The sequence below is a fragment of the Silene latifolia genome, chromosome 11 (assembly GCF_048544455.1).
Source record: "Silene latifolia isolate original U9 population chromosome 11, ASM4854445v1, whole genome shotgun sequence".
NCBI classification, from domain to species: Eukaryota; Viridiplantae; Streptophyta; class Magnoliopsida; order Caryophyllales; family Caryophyllaceae; genus Silene; species Silene latifolia.
In genome coordinates, this window is record NC_133536.1 from 71,475,801 (window position 1) to 71,497,728 (window position 21,928).

The following is a 21,928-nucleotide window of genomic DNA, read 5'->3' on the forward strand; positions in this document are numbered from 1 at the left end:
TGTGGATTAAAACTCGTCGGCAAAAGCTACCAACCAAAACAATATTTTTAACTTCACAAACTACTCTTAGTAAAGAGGTAAGTAAAGGTCGGATCCCAAGGGACGGGTATTAATGTAGGATTCTCAATTGCAAATAGTTATGTCTTAGGGTGTCACAATTTGGGTTGAGGTAGGAGATAAACTAAACTAATCAACAAGATGAAAGTAAAGTAATGAAAAAAAGGCAATTAAAAGGGGTTGTAAACAATTGATTAAAGGCACTAGGGTGTCATGGGTTCATAGGAGATTCATGGGAGTTGATCATACAAACATGTTCTCAATTATATAGCAAGCACTTATTGTTGTGATGGGATCGAGTTAGTGTATATCTTACAATCCCTAAGAAGGTTTGGGTCCTAGAGCCGAATCGATTAGATTGTACAACACCTACAAGTCGACTTAAACCTTCCTATTCAACTATATGCATGGTCTAATGAGGCTCGAGTTGGTTTATAAGCTTACAAGCCTCATTGAAAAGATAAGTGATGGGTAAAAAATGCAAGGATTCATAGGATCGCATTTCATCAAACATAACATGTGCATAATTTGAAATCACAACAAGCAAGCAATTTAATTATGAAAACATATTAGATTAAGCATGGATCATTCCCCATGTTTGTTTCCCCTAATTCCCCATTAACCCTAGCTAAGGAAACTACTCACTCATGATCAAGTTTAGCATGCTAATAAGGCTGTCAATCATACTAACAAAGCAAAACATGATGAATAAATGAAGGTGATTAACAATATTTAAAAAAGATTAAGAGAGAATTATACCTATAAAGATGAATCCAAATAATAAAGCAAAGAATAATAGAAGTACTTGATGATTGATGGAAGGTTGTCAATCCTCCAAATAAACCCAAATAATCTTCTAATTACCCAAAATAATGGAAGAACAATAGAGAAATTAAGGAAAGATTAAGATGTGATTAATATTGAGAAATGTATTACAACTAAAATAAGATGATTAAGAATAGATTAAGAGAGCATAAGAGTTGATTAAGGAATGATTAAGAGGTGATCCTAATCTAGGTAGTACAAAGGGGTATTTATACTAAAGATTAGGTACAAAAATTAGGGTTACTAAGGGCTTAAAAGAATATTAAGACCCTAAGAAAAGTTGAGGAAATGCTACTCCCGAGGGAAATGAGCGGATCCTCCTTGCTAGTTTTCCTCGGTCCGCTCGTCCCGTGGTATGGCACGGGCTCTTCTGACTTGTGATCTGCTCGGATCCTGGAGAAGACGCTCGGCTCCTAGCGCTGCAAGCCGCTCGTCCTGGGAACAAGTCGCCCGGATCCTTGTGTTCTGGGACGCTCGGATCGTGCTCGATCCGCTCGGATTCCTGGACAGACTGCTTCTCTTCTTTAGCTCCTCAACAATCCGCAAGGATCATGTCGGCGATGCAAGGATCCTTTCATCATTTCCCATTTCACTTTATTATCTACTTAGGCCTCTAGTGTTTGTCTTCTCTTTGATTCTTGGTCATTAGGTGCGATCCATTTAGCTCCATTTCGCCTCATAAATTCAAGGTTAGCAATCCTTTCCTACCAAGGAGACAAAACCCCAAAGAATATGCAAAATGGAAAACTAAAGATAGTAAATGACCCAAATAAGTGCTATAAAGCATAGGAACGAGGTTAATTCGGGGACTAAATGTGCTCAAATATGAGTCACATCAGCTACCTCAGCCTCCGCACTCGTCAACGGCTCCGGAACGAAGCCAGTCACTCTCACCCTGAAGTGGTCCCTCACGTAAGAGTTCACTATCAAGAAAGGGGTGATGTCGGTCAGCGCAGGCAAAACATCGCCAATCAAGCCCGTGATCACGGCAGAAGACACTCTCTTCGGCGTCTCCGGGAACTGCACATGCGTCTCGCCACAAGGAAGGCCCGATATCATGGCAGTCCTCCAAAGTGATACCGACCTCCCCAAACACTATGTGGAACGACGACGTCGTGTCCTAGTAACGATCCAACATGGGACGAATAACACACAGGTTCGATCTAATCGAAGCCCCGTGAATCTCGCGCCAGGCAGCAACCAGCTGCCCCATAGCAGACCTTTCTATCAACGCCCTCGAACCAGCCTGGAGATTGTCGTAAAAGCCCATCCAAATCGAGAAGCCTGAGAAAGTCTTCATGGTAGCAATCTCCTGAAAATGGGAAGCAAACAAGATCAAACACCTATTCAGGTCTGAAATAACAAAAACAACAAAAGCTTAACAAAGAAGCAAACTCACCAGGCCCTCGTCTGCACAGTAGGAAATATGGGTGTCGAGTCGCAACGGCAACTGGCTCCGTCGAAACCTTCAGCTCAAGCAGGCGCTGCCCGCAGGTTCAACCCCCGAGGAGCCTGAACCCGTCTAGCTTCCCAACTACCGATAAAGATGTCGTCCTCCTCCGTCTCTACCCTCCGCCTCTTCGTCCCGTGAGACTGCACAGGACGAGGAGGACCCCTCTCAATAATCCGTACAACCTTCTCGAGCCCCTACGGCTCCCTCGGCTCTAACAGCCTCCTCAGTGGGCTCCTCCTTGAAAGCGTCCTCCACCACAACCTCGGGCACACTCCCCGGGGTACTAACCGGTCCGGTCCCAAACAAGAGCTCTATAGCCTCAGCCACAAACCCAGTGGGCCCAGAAGCCCCGGAACACTCACTTGCAGTCAAGACGAAACAAAAACAACTTTAGCAAAAATTTCCGCATTACGACGGCACACAATTGACAAAATCCCAAAAATCACATGCAAAACAAAACAAGGGCAAAGCAGCACAAACCTATCCAACAAATCATTTCACAAAGAGTACACAAAAAAAACGACTCGCCATCCTTTTCAAGCAAAAGACGAGTCAAAACAACAACAAATTGCAAAAGCCACACAACACCTCGGATCCACACAAGGTCCATCAAAATGTGCAACAAAAATTCCCGACACAACTGGGCATTTTTCACAGCTTAAAAAAGACAATTTTATGCCAATTTGGGCGCAAGTAGGTCAAAAATTCAAATTACGACCACGTCAAAACAGCGTGATTTAATTAAGTTTCAAAGTGACCTAAACTACCGTTAAGGTCCATTTCAAGACAAACCGGCTTAATTTGAGCCCAAACAGACGCTTATTTCGTCAGCATAAGACCGCATCACAAAGGCAAAAATTTAAAATTTGCCCACAACGCCCAAATATAGGTCCAATATGGCAAAGACGGTCTTCCCCGACTACAATGCAATCTAGTGGGGCACACAAATCAAGCATACAAACACAACATTGTGAAATAAGACGAACTTTCGTCTCATTCACGTTTTTTGCTCCTAGAGAACGGGGATAGGGACCAAAATGTAAACTAAAAGCACCCCTATACTCCTAAACAGGTTTCTAACCTAATGCAACCATCAATTTCACTCGAAAATGAGCTAAGCAAAAACGCCCAAATTGTTTTTCAAGGGGTTAGGGTTCCGCCCTAATTCAATTAACAAAAAGGCAAACAAATTCAAATGGATTCAAGAGGATTTACATAACTTGAGATGACATAAGAACAGTGGCGCGAAAAAAAGCAAAGGACGAAGTCGAAAATGGCGATTTTGTGTTTTTTTTTTTGCGAATTGTGTCGAAGAAGACGAAGTGGAATGACGAGCAAAACCCCCTCGCGTCTTTTTACAGAAAAAAAGGGGAGCCTCTTGCATCGCAAGATGGCTCGCGCCTCTTTGAGGTGTTCTCTGCTGATTCAGCGAAATTATGGGTTTTAGCCCAATTTCCACACGAATTCCCTATTTCAACGACGGTATTAAAAACCGTCACTTTTAAATAAAAATACAAAATAGCGAAATTCAAACTCGTTATTTTCACACAATTCAAATGACAGAATTAAAAACCGTCATTTTTAAATACAAATACAAAATAGCGGAATTCAAACTCGCTATTTTCAGAAAATTTAAACTGCGGAATTTAAAACCGCCACCATCATCCAAATTCCTTATTTCCATCATTTTCAAACAACGGAATTAAAAACCGTCACATCTTCACCGAAAAAAAGATAGTAAAATGCCAATTCATTATTTTCCCATAACCTCACACGACGGCATTAAAAGCCATCACTTTTTTCCATAAAAAAAATAAAATAAAAAAAATAAAACCAGGAAGGTGAAATTCAAATTCACTACTCCTCACGAATTTCGAATCACAAGAAGACGGAATTAAGATCGTTATCTCCTCAAAAAACATCAAAATGGCGGGATTCACATCCGATGTTTCTACAAACTCCGAGCAACGTCAATAAAAACCATTACCTCTCTTCGTGATTCGGAATCACCGCCGTCCACAGGAGCCAGGCTCAAGCCTATCTCTTTCTGGCGCAAAAAACATCCAATGTAAACACCAGAATTCCCCCAGTAAGATATCGGAGACCTCCTCCGGGAGCCCACTAACTCAAGAACTTCCCGAAATAAGCCCGTCCAACATGGCTATTTCCCGCAGTCGACCATTCAACCTTCAACATAGCTGGCGAGCCTTAAAACGCACCTTCAGCATAGTTGGCGAGCCTCAAAACGCGCCTTCAGCATGGCTGGCGAGCCTTAAAATGCACCTTCAACATGACTGGCGAGCCTCAAAACGCATCTTCAACATGGCTGGCGAGCCTCAAAACGCACCTTCAAAATGGCTGGCGAGCCTTCGTGCGCAAACAAGAAACAATTCAAGGACATATCCCGAAGATGCCTCAGGTATGACTCCTTCCTATAGCTGGCGAGCCTTTGTACATAGTCTAACGGACTTTAAACGACCCACACAGACATTCGACAGACTCTAAACGGTTCCCGACGACAGGTCCTTGAATCGTATCCCCGAGTCGCCTTGGCGTCGCACTTCCTGACGGCAGGTCCTTGGCCCGAATCATTTCGAACCGCCTCGATGTTGCTTCGGTCTCCAGGTTGTAATCTTCGATTGACCTGTGGGATATACTTTGACTTTCGCCCTGTCCAAGCCTCATTCAAAGTGGGGGCTCTTTAGATACCCAGTATCTGTTGATTCCCCAACAAACACCCGATGATTATCGGACTACAACATGCTTAGGAATCGTTATGTTTAAGCGACAGCTGAAAAGGTTATGGAAGAAGTCCATGACGGTGACTGTGGGCCATAAATGAATGCCCATATGTTAGTCTGTAAGATCATAAGACTTGTTTATTATTTGACAACGATGGAAACAGATTGTTGCAAATATTTCAGGCACTGTCACAATTGTCAGATATTCGCAAATGTAAAACATGTGGGGCCTTCAATGTTATACACCATGACGTCACGCTGGCCATTTTCAACCTGTGGAATTGACGTCATTGGAAAAGTACGCCTATCAGGAACTGGAGGGCATTGTTTCATCTTTGTTGCAATTGACTACTTTACGAAGTGGGTAGAGGCTAAGTCTTACAAAGTGCTAAAAGGAAAGCAAGTAGCACAGTTCATTTAGAATGACATCATCTGCCGGTACGGAGTACCACATGAGTTCATCAGGGATTATGGAACTCATTTCCAAGCTGAGACCGACGTTATACTTGAAAATTATAAAATAAAACATCACAAGTCATCACAATACCGACTACAGACGAATGGTGCAGTAGAGGCTGCTAAAATAACAGTTACAGTCATTTTGAGGAAGATGAATGACAACTATAGGGAGTGGCTAGAGAAGATACCCTTCGCATTATGGGGGTATAGAACTTCAATTAGAACAACCACGGGAGCAACCCCGTATTACTTGGTATATGGAATGGAAGCGGTTCAACCAGTTGAGCTAGAAGTACCCTCCCTAAGGATCTTACTAGAAAGCCAGGTTCCTGAAGCAGACTGGGTTCAAGCAAGATATAATTCACTAGTCATACTCGATGATCAGCGTTTAAACGCATTATACCATGTCTAACTCTACCAGAAAAGAATAGAGAGAGCTTTCAACAAGAAGGTCAAACCAAGGGGAATTAGAGAGGGTGATCTGGTTCTCAAGTCAATTAGAGCTTTGTTACCTATTGACCCGAGGGGTAAGTTCAAACCAAATTGGGCAGGCCCTTATTTAGTAAAGAAGATTCTGTTAGGAGGCGCTGTTCGATTAATAGATTTGGATGGAAATGACTTCACAAATCCAACGAATTTTGACCAGCTCAAGAAATACTATCCTTGACGACCTCATTCTCAAATGTTATAAAATAATTTTTGAATTGCAAATGTTCTTAGAATAAGTCGTAAGTTGTTTAAACTGTATAAATTTTATCTGAGAACTTCGGACTTGGTTTGATTCTGTTGCAAAGCAGATACGTAGGCAACTCTTAGTTAAGAGTACAACCGAAACATGTAAAAAAATGAAATTTTTGATGCAGTGATGTGACGGTTTTATACCGACTTTAGCAATACGATTCTTAGATACTTTAGCCCCGATATATGTTATTTTTAGTTATTTTTAGCTCACTTATGCATTTTGCTAGTAGTTGCGTTGATTGGATGTGTTTCTACGCAATTTTAGTGTAATGTGTAGGTGTTGTGAGCAATAATCGCGTTCTGAGTTTAAGAAGTGACTTGGACATTTATACACTAACGTCTTGGACCAAACACATGCCAATTAATGGATTAAGAAGAGTCAAAGCATGTGGATTAAAGACAAGTCAAGGTCCAAAACATCAAAGTCAAAGCGCGGAAGCAAGTGAATAAGAGGAAGCATCACGCGAGAAAGCCGTTAGGGGTGGCAAAGTGCCGCTAGTCGCGGCAAAGTGGCTGATCTTCTAGCCGCTAGGGGCGGCAAAAAGCCGGTAGTGGCGGCTCAGCATTGGATTTCGACAACTCCTTAATTCTCCTTTATTTCCATTTTAAACTATACGATATCAGCATTGGTTGATATCGTTCATGCATATATCAATATGAATTGTATATGGTTTCTTTCCATTTTAAACTATCATGATTTCTCTACCATATCTTTTGCTAGCTTGTACGATCTTCTCTTAAGGGCATTGACATGTTCCGCTCTTAATGTGAATGTTATTTTGATTGAAGGGGTAGTGGTGAGTGACCCTATAATTGGTTCTTGAGCTTAAATATGCGTCGTTCGGGACGTTAAACCAGCGCTTACGGGAGGCAACCCAGTTTTTTTATTTGATGCATTTGGTTTAGTTTTGAATAAGGTAGGTTAAATCCGCCATTTGATGCTACATGGGTGATGATGGGAGCGCATTTACAAGTTTGGATGCTCTCTTTTGCTCGGTAATTTCAATACCCGCCCTTTTTTTATCTCCCATCTCTTATTTTGTCATTGAGGACAATGTCAGTTCAAGTGTGGGGGAAGGGTTTTAGCTCATGATGGTGTGATATAGTTGCATTTTAGATACATTTAGTCATGTAGTTGCATTTTAGTAATAAAGATGGGAAAGACCTTACTTTTTCATGGATTTAGTTAATATTCTCTAGTTTAGAAATGCAGTTCACATATTTGAATTAGGAGTTTTAACACTTGCATGGTTGATACTTGTGACTATTTTGAGGAGTTGAGTTCAACTTGGGGTTTACCTTGGACCCTTAGTGGTTTGAAAATGCCTTTGATTGTCATGATTGTCACAAGAATGTAGTTTGATCAACATTCTGTCCATTATTCCCAAACAAATAAAAAACACAAAAAAAAAGAAATACAAATAAAAGTGGATTGTTCTCATATTGTGAAATGGGTATAAGAAACTACGTGCCCAAGAGCCATGTTATTTTTGCTCTAATGTTAAAAAGTTGTGCTCAAATACAAAAATGTCTAATAAGTTGCGTTTATATCATTATAAGTTGACATTAAATGTTAGTTGTCCGTTTTCTAAAGACCGAGTCCCATGGTAAACTAAAGGATGACTAGTGTGGAGCTTGATTTGTTGTTATCACCTAGAGTTTGGATCCAATGGACCGAGTCCGGAGGTGGAAAAAGGGTGATTTTAACGGATTGAGAATGGAGTGGCATATCCACCAAATAAGTGGAGTTTCTAATGTATCCAAATGAATTCAAATGTTTCAATACCCAATACGAAGTATTTTGTGCTCAAAAGAACAATTCCACCAAAAAAATAAAAATCATTCCATTCATACCCTTTGTTGATTAATTGAAGTTTGGGTGATGGTTGTCGCGCGTTTTAGTGTCTACTAACCCATTAGGCTTGAAGAGGCGCTCTTTGTTGAACTTGATACTTGTTAGAGTCGGCTTGAGAGTCTCATGCATTTGTTACGGTTTCCTAAATCACTTATTTGAACTTTCATTTCTCTATTAGAATTTTTTAACTTGTGATTGAAAATGTGAGGGTGTCCTTGGTCTAGGTGAGCTTACTCGAGGGCGAGTAAGGTCTAAGTGTGGGGGAATTTGATGTGACGCTTTTATACCGTCTTTACCAATCCGATTCTTAGGTACTTTAGCCCCGATATATGTTAATTATAGTTATTTTAGCTCACTTATGCATTTTGCTAGTAGTTGCGTTGTTTGGATGTGTTTCTACGCAATTTTGGTGTAATGTGTACGTGTCGTGATCAATAATCGCGTTCCGAGTTTAGGAAGTGAATTGGACATTTATACACTAACGTCTGGGACCAAACACATGCCAATAAATGGACTAAGAAGAGTCAAAAGCATGTGGATTAAAGACAATTCAAGGTCCAAAACATCAAAGTCAAAGCGCGGAAGCAAGTGAATAAGAGGATGCATCACGCGAGAAAGTCACTAGGGGTGGCAAAGTGCCGCTAGTCGCGGCAAAGTGGCTGATCTCATAACCGCTAGGGGCGGCAAAAAGCCGCTAGTGGCAGCTCAGCATTGGATTCCACATTGGATCCCGACAACTCCTTAATTCTCCTTTATTTCGGCAATTATGCTCATGCTTTAGGAGGCTTTATGGAGATTCTCTTTAAAGAACTATATAAGGAGAGGTTGTTGATCAATTTCCATATATTTTTACATACTTTCTCTACCTTTTAATCATTAGAATACATAAACAATTTCCAATTTATTTCTAGTTTGTTAGTCATTTGTATGGAGGGCTAAGTTCTACATCTTGGAACAAGCTAGTTTCTTGAAGCCAATTTAGTTATTGAATTGTAAGACTCTTATTTTATTTCTATTTCATTGTTTGAATATCAAGTTTAATTTGGATTATTGTTGGTTTGTTAATTATGCATCTAGAATGATCAACTAGTTAGTTGTTATTATTTAATTAACCATTGCTAGATTAGGTGAATGAATCTTTTGTTTGTTTACCTATTCCGTTGTAACAATTATAATTCATCAAGTAGTATGCTAATTCATCATTGTTGAGTTATAAATGATTAAACTTGTATGAATCAAAATGGAGCATCGCTTGTATTCTTCATTTATTCATCTTTGCTAAATTCCATCGCTATATTCTACAATCTTGATACGATTAAGCGCTTGACTAAATTGACAATATAGTAAGGCTTATTTGTTTACTCTTGTAGCTAATAACTAATATTATGTGGAATTAGAAGTCAACAACTTCATAGCAAAGTATTCAATAATGAAATAGATAAGAAGAGTCAATGATCAATTCATAACTAGTTGGTGGAAATTACTTGGTCCAAGAATTATTCTCATATTTGTTTACACATTCAATTATTTATATTGCTTTTACATTTCATTACATTATATTATTACTTTAGTAGACTTGAATCCATCAACATATCAAAACCCCCCCATTTGGTTACTTAACTTTTGCACATTTTAAATCGACATAAACACCTTCCTCGTGGGATCGACCCCTACTTACACTTGCTACGAGTTTGAGTTTGTAGTGGATAAAAATACTAATTTGGAGACTCACGATAAGCCTAGCCATGCAGAAACTGGGGATCTCTAATAAATAATAAGTTTTTGTTTATTCTAAATTCCGGGCGAAGCCCATCGCACACAATTAAAAAAGGAAAGCACATAAACAGTAATAGTAGATAGTAGATAGTAATGTCGAAGACTACTCTTTGCCACCCTTAGCTGGGCCGCACGCCCCATCACGACGAGACGAAGTCTCACCTATCATTACTCGGGCTTCTTTCTTCGGAGGAATCATCAACTCTTTCTGAGGGCCCAGTTTTTGTTTCACAGTAGGTCAAGGACCAAGTCTTTCTGCAAGTGTCAACCCACTTTCACTTCTCGGACCTAACCTCTTCCACAAATCTAAAACCAAAGAGTCAGTCTTAGGAGTCGAGTCAGTCTCTGTTTCGGGCCTAGATGAAATCGGGGTCGTCCCAGTAAACAATTCTCGGTTCTTCGCCCCTCTCCTGTGGTATTTGTAATCAACGACTTCATCTTCGTAAAGTTTCTTCCGGGCCTTGAAAGAAGGTTCAATAGTCCACTGCAAATAAGAGGGTGACACCCAAGAAGAAGCAAATGGCTCAGAAATATGCCAAATAGTCCTCCGAGTCCAGGACTCTAACCATGCATTGCACCTCGCGAGAGTCACTCCTTGTACTTGGCCACAAACAAGCTCAGTAGTAGGAATCCGTTGTCGACGATCGACATGTCTAAGAACACGATCCGGGCAGATATGGGTGGACCACTCCAAACCCAAAAGAGTGAGATGTCTTGTTCTATCAGTTTCAGATAAATCAGTAACTGCAGTGAGGCGAAGCCAAGGTAAAGCTCATCTAACATGTAACCCGCATTGGCAAAAAGACGCTGTCGCCAGAAAGAGTCCTTCTTCCCAGTAGGAAATTGACGATGACGAGAAGTAAAGCTTATCACCTCATAGGTACCTGGAACTTTTGGTGGATCAACCAACTCGAGTCTCTTACATAGCCAGATTTGTGAAAAGGGTCGAGAAGGCGAATTAGACTATAGGAAATGATGTTAAAACCCGCTGAAAAAAAAGGAGGTGGGCCAAGAAAAAAAAAAGAAAAAAAAAACGAAAAAAAAAAGAAAAAGACGAAAATAAAGAGAAAATAAAAAGGCAAAAAGACATACCTATAGAAGACGGGTTGAACCAGTATAAGCAAGGTTTGGGTCGGCCTTCCGAGCATCAAACCTCACAATGATTTCAGCAAGAATGACCCAAGCTGGGCTCCTACGTTGCTTCATTTGTTCGACGATATGAATGAATTTCGCTTTAGCGTAACAAGTTGGTACCTCAATATATCATTCAAAAGCATAAAGATATAATCAATCCAAAAGCCCTACGACGGACCGCCGCAGGAATCAATGGGTCATCAGCACGACCAAACGTCTGAGCAATAGCGAGTAAGTTTACTCCACTAGTAGAAAAAACCCCTATAGTGGCGGTCATAAATGACCTTTTTGTGGCGGTTTTTACAGATTTTGGGTGCGCCGTATATCACGGGGTTCTTTAGACTTTGCGGCGGTTGTACAACCGCCACTATAACTTACCTACAATGGCGGTTTTTAAACAAAACCGCCATTAAAGGCTTATATAAAACGACGGTTGTTAGACAAAAACCGCCACAGTAACTCATCTAAAGTGGCAATTATTGTTTGAAAACCGCCACTATAGATCTTTTAATAATAAATTTGTACCATAACCCGCCACTACATGTTTTCTATAACGCCGGTTGTTGTTAAAGAACCGCCACTAAAAGTAATTATCACGTCGGTTGTTAGTAAAGAACCGCCACTAAAGATGAACTAATTAGTGGCGTTTCATACTTAAGAACCGCCGCCATAGATAATTTTTTTTTAAAAAAAAAATTATTTGCTACCAAAAATTTCGGCAGCAATATCTATAGATTTGACAACCTAAATAGCGAAATAAACAATAATGCGTACAAAAGAATGTCAACCAATGAATTTGCATATCATCCGACATAACAATAATGCCTATGTTCCAAAATTATACATCCAAGTGTATAAATAATCACATACACGTCTTAGTTAATAAACTAATCAACATTTTATGTTCTCCAAACATTTAATATCCCACACGTCTTTAACATCTTTCATCTCGTCAAGTAACATTGTTGAATCTGCAATAATACATTTAGCAAACCAATAGTTAGAAAAACAGGTTGTGGCAAAACAAGTAGTGTAGCTTATTAATCCCCATTTAATATACTGGTGTATTAAGACTTAAGAGAGTTACTTCCTTAATTAATACTAGTACAAGTATACTAGTATGTTGCTTAGCTTCGAGTAGTGCAGCTTATTATTCCCATTTAGTAAATGTTCAAGTAAGACATTATTTTATATCAAGACAACAATATTTGACATCATCTTAGACTATATCAGTAGCAATTTACACAAAGTTAAAGAATGAAGGACTACATCCTTGCTTGATAATTATCGCATAAAGGGACAAAATGAGGATCACTTTTTCGCAACACATGAAAGTAGTCAATCTGCACACAAAATGCAAAGGAATGTAAGATTAACTGGATAATATAATGTAATTTTAAACATGATTTAATATGAGACTCTTCATTAAAGATTAAAAAAAAAAAACTACATTCATTTTCAGCGGGTCTAGTTGTGTGATAACGAGGCTTTAGTGTGTGTGAATAAGGGCTCATTCGTGGAAGGGTCCATTCTTCTGTTCTGCTGCTCTAATCCAACTCCTCTTACAAAGGACGAGTATGCACTCACCTAAACATGGAAAGCCATAACCGATATAAATGTATAATCCGTGAATTGTTCAAATATTGAAAAACAAAAGTATATATTAATATAAGATGAGCACATAGCATGATCTAAGTTACCAATGGTAGTTAGTGCGCTAGCTTTGAATGGGGACGCAATATACCAAGAGGATCAACAACTAAATGGAGATGTGTCGGATCAACTTTACCCATTGCAAGCAGTGAGTGAGGAGCACTACAACAAATTTCAGTGATGTCATTGCAATTGAAGAAACATTAAATTTTACAGCAGAACATTCTGAAGACATTACTAAGATAACAGAGGACAAACCTAGCAGGAGTTGAATTAAAGTCTCCGCACACCAACATTGGAATATTAGTCACACAAAAAAAAAAACATTAGAATATCAGCATTGGCAGCGATCGTCTCCAACCCTTTTAATAAATTATGAACCTGAAGACAGCAAGGAAAATGTGTTTTTACAATGAATCCGCAGAGCAGTACGCGGGCCAGAGACCCAAAAAAACCAAGCATTTGTTTGCCACACCTGCCATAGTTTGACGTCTTTTAAATTGTAAATCTTATTGAACATTAACATGAGTATTTTCCTGGTCATAACAAAGAAAAGCAACAGTCAATAGTTTGGAAAGAGTGAGTACGACAATCCATTTCACAGGTAGTCAAATAGTGAATTTTAAATAATGGAGAAATAATCTAGCATGCATGAACCACCTGCAATTTGACAGCAAATCAATGTATTCAAGGAATTTATCAAAGCAGACAAAAAAAAAATTTAACTAGCAGCACCGATATAGCCATTGGCATTTGACCGCTACTCGAATAACAAATTGAGCTTACGCTAAACTCCATACAACTTAATATTAAGTTAGAATTCCATTCAACATAAAGGAAAATGTAAAGCCTCCTTATCACATAACTTGACCTGACCCAACAGCCATAGAAATCAATTAGTATACTTCATAAAATCTCATGAATATTTACTTGCAGCTGGTTAATTTATTTCAGCAATACAAAGATACATTACAGCATTTTAGAACAAGTTGACTTTGACTGTCAAAGGATGTTCTTTGTTAATTAAAATCACAACGTCAGTTGTTCTCTATCAATTAAAATACACAATCAGTCAAATTCAAACCACAGATCTTGCAATCAGATACATCCATAACATTAAATTCAAAATAAAATACTACACTTCTCGTAATTTAAAACCGATTTTAGAATCAATTTCAGACGGATTGACACCGAAACACCAACGAAATATTAGAATCAATTTCAGAAGACGAACGAAATGTAAATTGGATTTGGGGAAATGGCGGTTTTTTAGCCTAAAAAATTGTAACTTAGTATTAGCTTTTAACGTCATTCTTAACGTCGGTTGTTAATATAACCGCCACAATTGACTTATAGTGGCGTTTTCTATTTGGAACCGCCATAAAAAATATTAGTTATCACGTCGGTTCTTACATAAACCGCCACAATAGGCCTCTTACATACATAAAATTTGGGTTCCCGCCAATTTATTGGGCTTTTCACGTCGTTTCTATAAGAACCGCCACGATAACCGCGTCGTGATAGGGGTTTTTTCTACTAGTGCTAGTTCCCCATCAACGAAGGCATGCGCCTCACCACGTTACAAACTAAGGAAATCACAGTACTTGTTAGCCCATCCCCTCTGAAAGTCGGGAATAACGGGAGTTAGCTCAATCTTCCTACCTTCTAGAATGGCAATTTCATCCGGAAAGGGACAAATCTCTCCATCTGGAAAAGAAAAACATGATGGGTAGGGTCCCATAATTTTAAGCACTTGTCAAGAAAGACAGTTTCAGGCAAGACCTTCCTCAACGGGACTAATTGCTTCAATCCCATATCAGTAAGTATTATGGAATCCAATCCTTTGAAATTAGAAGCCCAAGATGACATGATTTTTCGAAGAGAATTCATGCTTAACAAAAAAAAATTGTGAAGAAAAGAAGAAGAAGTTATGATTTACCTCCTATCATGATCTCCTTATATAGGAAAAACAAGGAGAGAATTCCAAAGGTTTTAGGAATGTCCTTGATTGCCGCCCAAGCTATTCGGCCGAAGCCTTGGGGCGCGGGCCTCCGGGTTTTCCTTGCATCTCTTTATCGTTTGTTGCACCAAAGTTCGTTGTCACGGGCTTTACTTTTGTTGACTCATCGTTTTCCTGTGAAATTTGAAAATTCAAATGATCCCGTGTGAAGCCCATTTTCAAAGTAAAGCTCCAGCTCCGGGCGAGGCCCATATTCAAAATGAAATGATACCGGGCAAAGCCCATCTTCAAAGTGAAACTCCAGCATCGGGCGAGGACCATATTTAAAATGATATGGTTCGGATGAAGCCCATTTTCAAAATGAAGTAATGATTCCGGGCGAAGTCCCTTTCCACGTGCAAATCGGGCCAGAAACCCAATGTCTTAGTTCAGGCCTTGAGCCCCTCCATGTTTGAGCTATGATTTGCGAAAGTTCGGAATAGCATTATGTGATTTCTGTTATGATATATGTCCAAGTTTAAGCAGGTACGCTTCAGCCAAGCACCCTAAAGTCAGAAACTTTAGACGCAATGCAACTGGGGGCTCTGTTCGCCTTCTAGCTCCAGAGACCACCACAATGATGTACGGAGAAGTCTCCACCAAATAAAAGTAGTATGTGTCGGGTTACTAAGACTAAAATATTACCCAGCGGAATGCAACCAGTGATGCTAGAACAACGCTGCTCAAAGTTGGGCCCCAATGATGAAGACTGTTAACTATAGTGGGTGACAGTATGGGAGAAGTATCTCCAATGTGTGACGGCAACCCCTTTGGAAAAAACCGCCTATTTTGGATATAGTTAGCAGAATGCATACCAGCAGCATTTGGGTATAGTTAGCATAATGCATACCAGCAGTATTTGGGTACAGTTAGCATAATGCATACCAGCAGTATTTGGGTACAGTCGGCAGAATGCCAAGACAAATGTTTGCCAAACTACGATACGGGTTTGATTCCGTCACAATGGATGCGTAGGCGCCGAAGGATATGGCTCAATCCACCATATATGCAAGTTTATGGGTCGATGACCAATGATATTGATTTGATGTAACAAAAGCAAGAGTCAATCCTTAGCAAAGTTTCAGGTATGATCTCTTCTTATGGCTGGCGAGCTTACATACACAAGTCCAATGGACTATAAATGACCCACGGAATCCTCAGGTCGAGAGAGACCTGGGGTATACTTTGACTTTCGTCTTGTCCAAGCCTCAGTCAAAGTGGGGGCTCTGTAGATACCCGTATCCATCGATATTGGAATTTACAGAAATCCTGACAAAACAACCGATGATTATATCACACGTGTTTACTTACATCGCTCGTTAGCGGATTTTGTTTAGTGATGCGGGACAAGTGTTATTTGACGGTTTTATAATTTAAATGAAATTTAAATTATTTCGAAATAAATGAAATTTATTTCCTCGATTTTCATATTTTCGAAGTTTATTTAAAACTTAAGCTTTTATAATTTCTTTGAAAAATAAGTTATTGTTCAAAGTTTTTATTTTAACGAGATATGTGACGGTTTCATTTTATCGCTTTATTTTTCATAAGAAAATTAATTATAAAAACGAGTTTTTTCAAGCGATTTTTAGCTCGATTTTAAGACGGTTTTAAGCTCGATTTTTGGACGGATTTTGACACGAGTTTCGAGGCAAGCTTAGATCCGACCTCCCCCCCCCCTCCCTCCCTCCCAAGGTCACGAGTTCGAACCCCCATAAAAACTCCTTTGCCCTTCCCTTTTTCCACCCCAAACCCGCGAAACCCAAACACTCCCTCCCCTGTTTTCCCGAGCCCACACCAACACCCAAACACTACCCAAACTCCAACCCAACCCATCCAAAAACACACTCACACCTTACCCATCAACCCAACATTCAACCTAGCCCAAACCCTTGACCAAACCCGGACCAAAACCCATGCCCAAACCCCAACCCGAGCCCTTGTTTTTGCGAGCCAAAACAGGCAGCTCTCGTTCCTTTTTCCAGCCCTATCCAAGACCTACTCCCTTCCCTATCTTTCCTTGCTTGCTCTCCAAGCATAGGAGATATTTACCTCACCATAAACAGTTTACAATCTCCAAAAAATCGAAACTTAATCTCCCTTCCCTAACTCTTTCCATAACCAACATTATCTCTTCCACCTTCCATATCTTGTCCAACTCTCCTTCCCCTTCCACAAGCCAACCCTAAGTAGCCTATATGACCTAAACCTAGCTCCCCTACCCCGTTTCCTATATAAACTAACTCCCTCCCACACTCCAAAAAAAAGGACGAAAAAAAGAGAGAAAAATCACTCGGTTTTGAGAGCTCGAAACCCTAGGCAAACAACCATCAACCTCACGTTCAAGAGCAACCCTAAACTCCTCTCCTACCCCGAAATAAAGCACAAGATTCATAAAAAGGATTAGACAAGCATTAGAGCATCGATTTTCTCTCTTGTTTGTGTTTTCCCGCGTTTTGGACAGCCACTGTTCTCGTCCATTTCTCTTTGTTTTAAGACCGTTTTTACTTCATTTCTTGCTAAAGTTTGAATCTTTAGAGTCTAAGTATTCCAGAACATCTTTCGTATTTATATTTGAGCAAAAACAAAGTCACAATCTTCGTTTGAAAATCGTTGTACGAAGTACAACAAAATCGCGTTTTTAGAACTCTTGTGAACAACATATGTTCTCACTCATTTTTAACCATTTCAAAATGATTTTTACTTCTGTTTTTTGCTAAATTTAGAATCTTTGGAGTCTAAGGTTTCCAGAACATCTTGCGGATTTAGATTTGAATAAGAAACGAAGTGACAATCTTCGTTTGAAAATCGTTGCACGAAGTGCCTTTTACGCGAGAAAGTTTGTTTGTTTTTTCGAAATTTTTTTCGTTAATGTGTTTCAAAAGTTGTTTTACGATCGTCGAAGACGCGCCTTCTAAGCAACACTTGCATACAGGATCCCGAGTGGTGTCCAAGGTTACATGTAAGTTGAGGGTGCACAAAATCCCGTCTCTCCTTCTCTCTTTCACCCTTTTTTATCTCGTTTTTTTATCGTCATTTAATTAATTATCGTTTCATTAGTTAATATTTTATAATTATGATGTTGATGATGGATTAATTGATGTTTAGAAAAAATAGTATGTCAATCATATACTTTGTCTTTCATTCATGACGATAACATGCTTAGTTAGAATAATTAACATGTTTAATAAAATAGTTTGCAATTGAATGACGATAACATGTCTTAAAACAATTAAAATGAAATTTTAATTAGTTTAATTCGATCTCACATGTATAATGTTTTAATTACGAAGTAATTAGTATAATTCACATGGTTTAATTTTAATTATGAAATAATTAGATTAAATCACATGTCTTAATTGATTTATGATGCATGTATGTTATTTGTATCGCTATCAATTGTTAAATATCAATTTGGCCTAATTAATATTTAGAATACCTGTTAATTATAGGTCATACAAAACCCGACATAGAACTTTAAATGAACTTCTTTAAGGAACCTAATGAACTCATCTCATCTTATGACGATTTCTCGCTAGTTGAATCGTGCATGCATAGCATCCGATTCATTGTACTCGATGACTGGAATAGTCAATTTTGACCCCCCCCTTTCGCCGTTTGATGCCTTGGCCTTCGTGCCATGGTTGGTTCGCTTTTTTGTTTTATTTAATTATTGCGGTTTTGTTTCAATTGTTATTGTAATTTAATCGTTGTAATTATTGTAATCAATTCAAGCAATGTAATTTGTACTTTAAAATATGGGTCTAGTAAGTCCTTTATTTTGAGTCAAAAAGATTTTACAAAACCTTTGTTTTAGTTGGTTAAATTGAAATATTTAATCAATTAAATTGAAGTAAGTGCGCAAAACAATGATGAGGCTAAGGATGAAGTCCATGTGAGCTGTGGCATTATCATTGGCACATTTTTTGAGGCCTAGATAGGCATGTCAAACGTTAGTCAAGTGTCGTGTTTAGCAATTGTATTTAGATCGAGTTGTATCTTTAATTCAATTGTTTGTAAATCTAGTCGACGAGAATCGTCTGGGTTGTAATAGTTAGTTCCCCAACGGCTCTCCCATTCCCATCTAAGCCATGTTTGTGAATGTTTGTTAGTATAGTTCAAATTAATCTCACATGCTAAATCACTTGAACAAAGTAGATTAGATGCATTAAACGATTAGAAACCAAGCTCACATATTAAGATCAAAATGGTGTTTTGAATTCTCTTACAACGAATCGTAGTCTTGTCCAATTAGCCATCATAGTCCTTAGTAGAGGCCGTTATTGCAACGGGCGGGGGTGGGTGTCTTAATAACGAACTTCCTATCACGTACTTTCGACAACGAACTCAAATCTCATTTATGGTTCCCAAATTTCCTTAAATTTGGTGGCGACTCCAACCGATTTTCAAATCCGTGGATTGCGAGTCAAATCCCCACATCCACACCATGACAGCGCCTCCACGCATATGACAAATAGATAAGGAGAAAGAGGATCCCCTTGTCTCAGCCCACATTTCCCTGGGAAAAACCCTTGAACTTCACCATTGATTAGCAATGAATAATAAGGAGAAATTATACAAGCCATAATCCAAGCAACAAATTTAGAGGGAAATTTAGGTTGAAGCATACTATCCTTAAGGAACCTCCAATTGACAAAGTCAAATGCTTTCCTTATATTAACCTTTAACAAGCATCTGGGAGTGAGATATGCACAGCCATTTAGACACTAGCTCATGAGCCAAAATAGTATTATAAAAAGTGTCCCTGTTAGCCACAAAAGCAGCTTGTGCAGGGCCAATAATGGAATCAAGAACTTGCTTTAGCCTATTTGCAAGTATTTTGCTCACCACCTTATAAAACGTGGTGCAACAAGCAATTGGTCTAAAGTCTTTGACAGTGAGGGGGTCTCCATTTTAGGAATAAGCACCAACAGAGTTAAGTTAGCAGCTTTAGGCATTGTGCAAGTCTGAAAGAATTCAAAAACAGCTGCTTTAAAATCATGACCAACCAAATTCCAAGCATATAAGAAAATCCCAGAGGAGTACCCATTAATACCAGGACTCTTGTTCCTATCAATGGACTTTAGAGCATCAAGAATCTCCTGAACCCTCACCTGCTTCACAAGGAGATTATTACAACTATTAGAGGGGATAGTATCCTGCCGGAATTAATGGGAAGGGAGAGGTAGAATAGGGGAGGAAGTGCCCAAGAGGGTTTTATAATAGTAAATAAAACCATGGGAAACCTCTTTAGTTTCTGTACATAGCTTCCCATTCTCATCCTGAATGCTTCCTATACTGTTTCTGACTCTTCTGTCAGCTAACCTAGAGTTGAAAAATCTTGTACTATGATCATTTAGCTGAAGATTCTGAACTTTGGCCCTTTGAAAAAGAACTTGCATTTCAACTCACTTCACCATCAGGTAATCTTGTAACAACGTGTTTTCCATATCAATAAGAGTAGGGTCCATGGGTGAGCTACTAAGCTTGTCTTGACATTGGTGAAGAGCTTGTTTACAATATGCCACCCTATCAGAGAGATTAGTAAAAGAGGAAGTGTGAATGCTCCATAAATAACCTCTGAGCTTTTTAAGTTTCTGGAACAAAGTCCCAATGTGACTACAAAAATGCTGATTACTTCACCCTTCCTTCACACTATCCTGAAATTGGGGGGAAAGTGCCCAACAATTCAAATACTTAAAAGATGATTTGCAAGGGGTAGACATGTCAGCAATATTAACCAGTCAAGGAGAATGATCTGAAACCCCAGCATTCAGAAAAGCAGCAGTAGAATGAATATTGGTCAGCCACTGTGGGGAGGCCAAGATCCTATCCTGCTTAGCCCATCTAACGCCATCACCCTGCTTGTTGTTCCAAGTAAAGTGACAACCAGTTGCTGGATGATCCACTAGACTACAAGCGTCCGGTCAATGGAAAAAATCATTAATATCTGTTAATTGCACATGGGAGCTACCCAATCTTTCCTCCATTTTTAACACCACATTAAAATCCCCTAAGTACAGCCAAGGCAGGAACACCTGAGAAGATATACTCTGAAGCTGGTCCCAGAGCTCCCTTCTATCCAATCTTACATTAAATGCATAAATAAAGGTCACTTCTATGCACTTGTGAGAAGCAATATGAAGTAAGGAACAATGAATATGCTGATCTGATTTGTGGAATAATCTAAGAGAGATAACATTAGGTTTCCAAAGGACCCATATCCGTCCATTATAATGACAATCATTGTTATGAACTAGATCATAACTAGAGAAAGTCTTACTAACATCCATGATGGTATTGTGCTTAACATGTGTTTCAATTAGAGCACCACAGTCCACCTTATTAACCAGCAAGAAATGATGAACTTCTTGCTGTTTCAAGGGGTCATTAAGACCCCTAATGTTCCAAGATGTGAGGATCATAGAAGGCATCGGCTTCCCCAGGATCCAATTCTAAACCCTTATGAGCCACTGCATCCAAATCTTGCTCATCCCCATATTCAACATCAACAGTCACTAGGTCAGTAGAGGCAGGCTCAATAATATCCTCATTTTGAAGCAAGGAGAATCTATTTGAAAGCTTTGTAGCCATTGTCTTCTTTACTGGAGATTGTTGAACAACCTCTTTTGGGGGGCCTAGTTGGTTTGTTGCTCCCTACATCTCCAGAGGTCTGAGGTGTTACGGGCTGTTTTGGCCTATAGACTGCTCTAGCCTTAGGTTTGCCAACCGGATTACACTTATCCTTAGTATGCCTAATATTTTTGCAAGCTGTGCAGAAATGGGGAACCTATTCATATGCAACTGACTGCAACAGAGTCCCATGATAAGGGGAATTAATCTTAACAGCCTTAGGTAGTTCCTTAGAGAGGTCAACATCTAGCAAAAGCCAACTTGCTTTTGTTAGTGGTATGTTCATCAGCACAGTTTGGATTCCCTACAGCACTAGCAACCTTACTCAGCCCGGCTTTGGACCAAAAGCAAGGGTCAAGGTTTAGGAAGAGCACCCACACAGGAACATGTGTTACATTCAGCTCATATATGACATTAGGGCTCTATGGCTTGGAAACCAAAGGAAAGCCATTAATATTCCAGGTATCTGACCTAATTTTGTTCATATCCTCAGCATTGGGAAACATAAAATAGTACCAGCCTTTAGCAAAGTACATAATCTCAGGGGTGGTAATATGTGTCCAGTACTTTGAGCCAAGGTTTTCAATCTGAACAAGAGTCGA

The 21,928-nt window shown here is 39.3% G+C and overlaps 1 protein-coding gene across 1 annotated transcript; it reads right to left on the reverse strand.

Moving 5' to 3' along the window:
* Positions 1-19,370: 19,370 nt before the first annotated feature.
* On the reverse strand, positions 19,371-20,986 carry LOC141613537 (uncharacterized). Its single transcript, XM_074432274.1, has 6 exons — positions 20,715-20,986; positions 20,459-20,606; positions 20,106-20,290; positions 19,940-20,018; positions 19,626-19,807; positions 19,371-19,518 (listed from the first exon to the last, which is right to left on the reverse strand). Exons 1-6 carry the CDS (start codon positions 20,984-20,986, stop codon positions 19,371-19,373), a joined length of 1,014 nt encoding a protein of 337 aa, XP_074288375.1.
* Positions 20,987-21,928: the final 942 nt, after the last annotated feature.

What these genes read in the sequence shown, in the direction of transcription:
- LOC141613537 (XM_074432274.1), bottom strand. Translation starts at nt 20,986, where the DNA reads ATGGATGTTAGTAAGACTTTCTCTAGTTATGATCTAGTTCATAACAAT. An exon ending in CTGCTTTTCTGAATGCTGGG is followed by an intron (nt 20,291 to 20,458) that starts GTTTCAGATCAT and finishes ACTTTGTTCCAG; the next exon opens with AAACTTAAAAAGCTCAGAGG. An exon ending in CAAGATTACCTGATGGTGAA is followed by an intron (nt 20,019 to 20,105) that starts GTGAGTTGAAAT and finishes TTTCAACTCTAG; the next exon opens with GTTAGCTGACAGAAGAGTCA.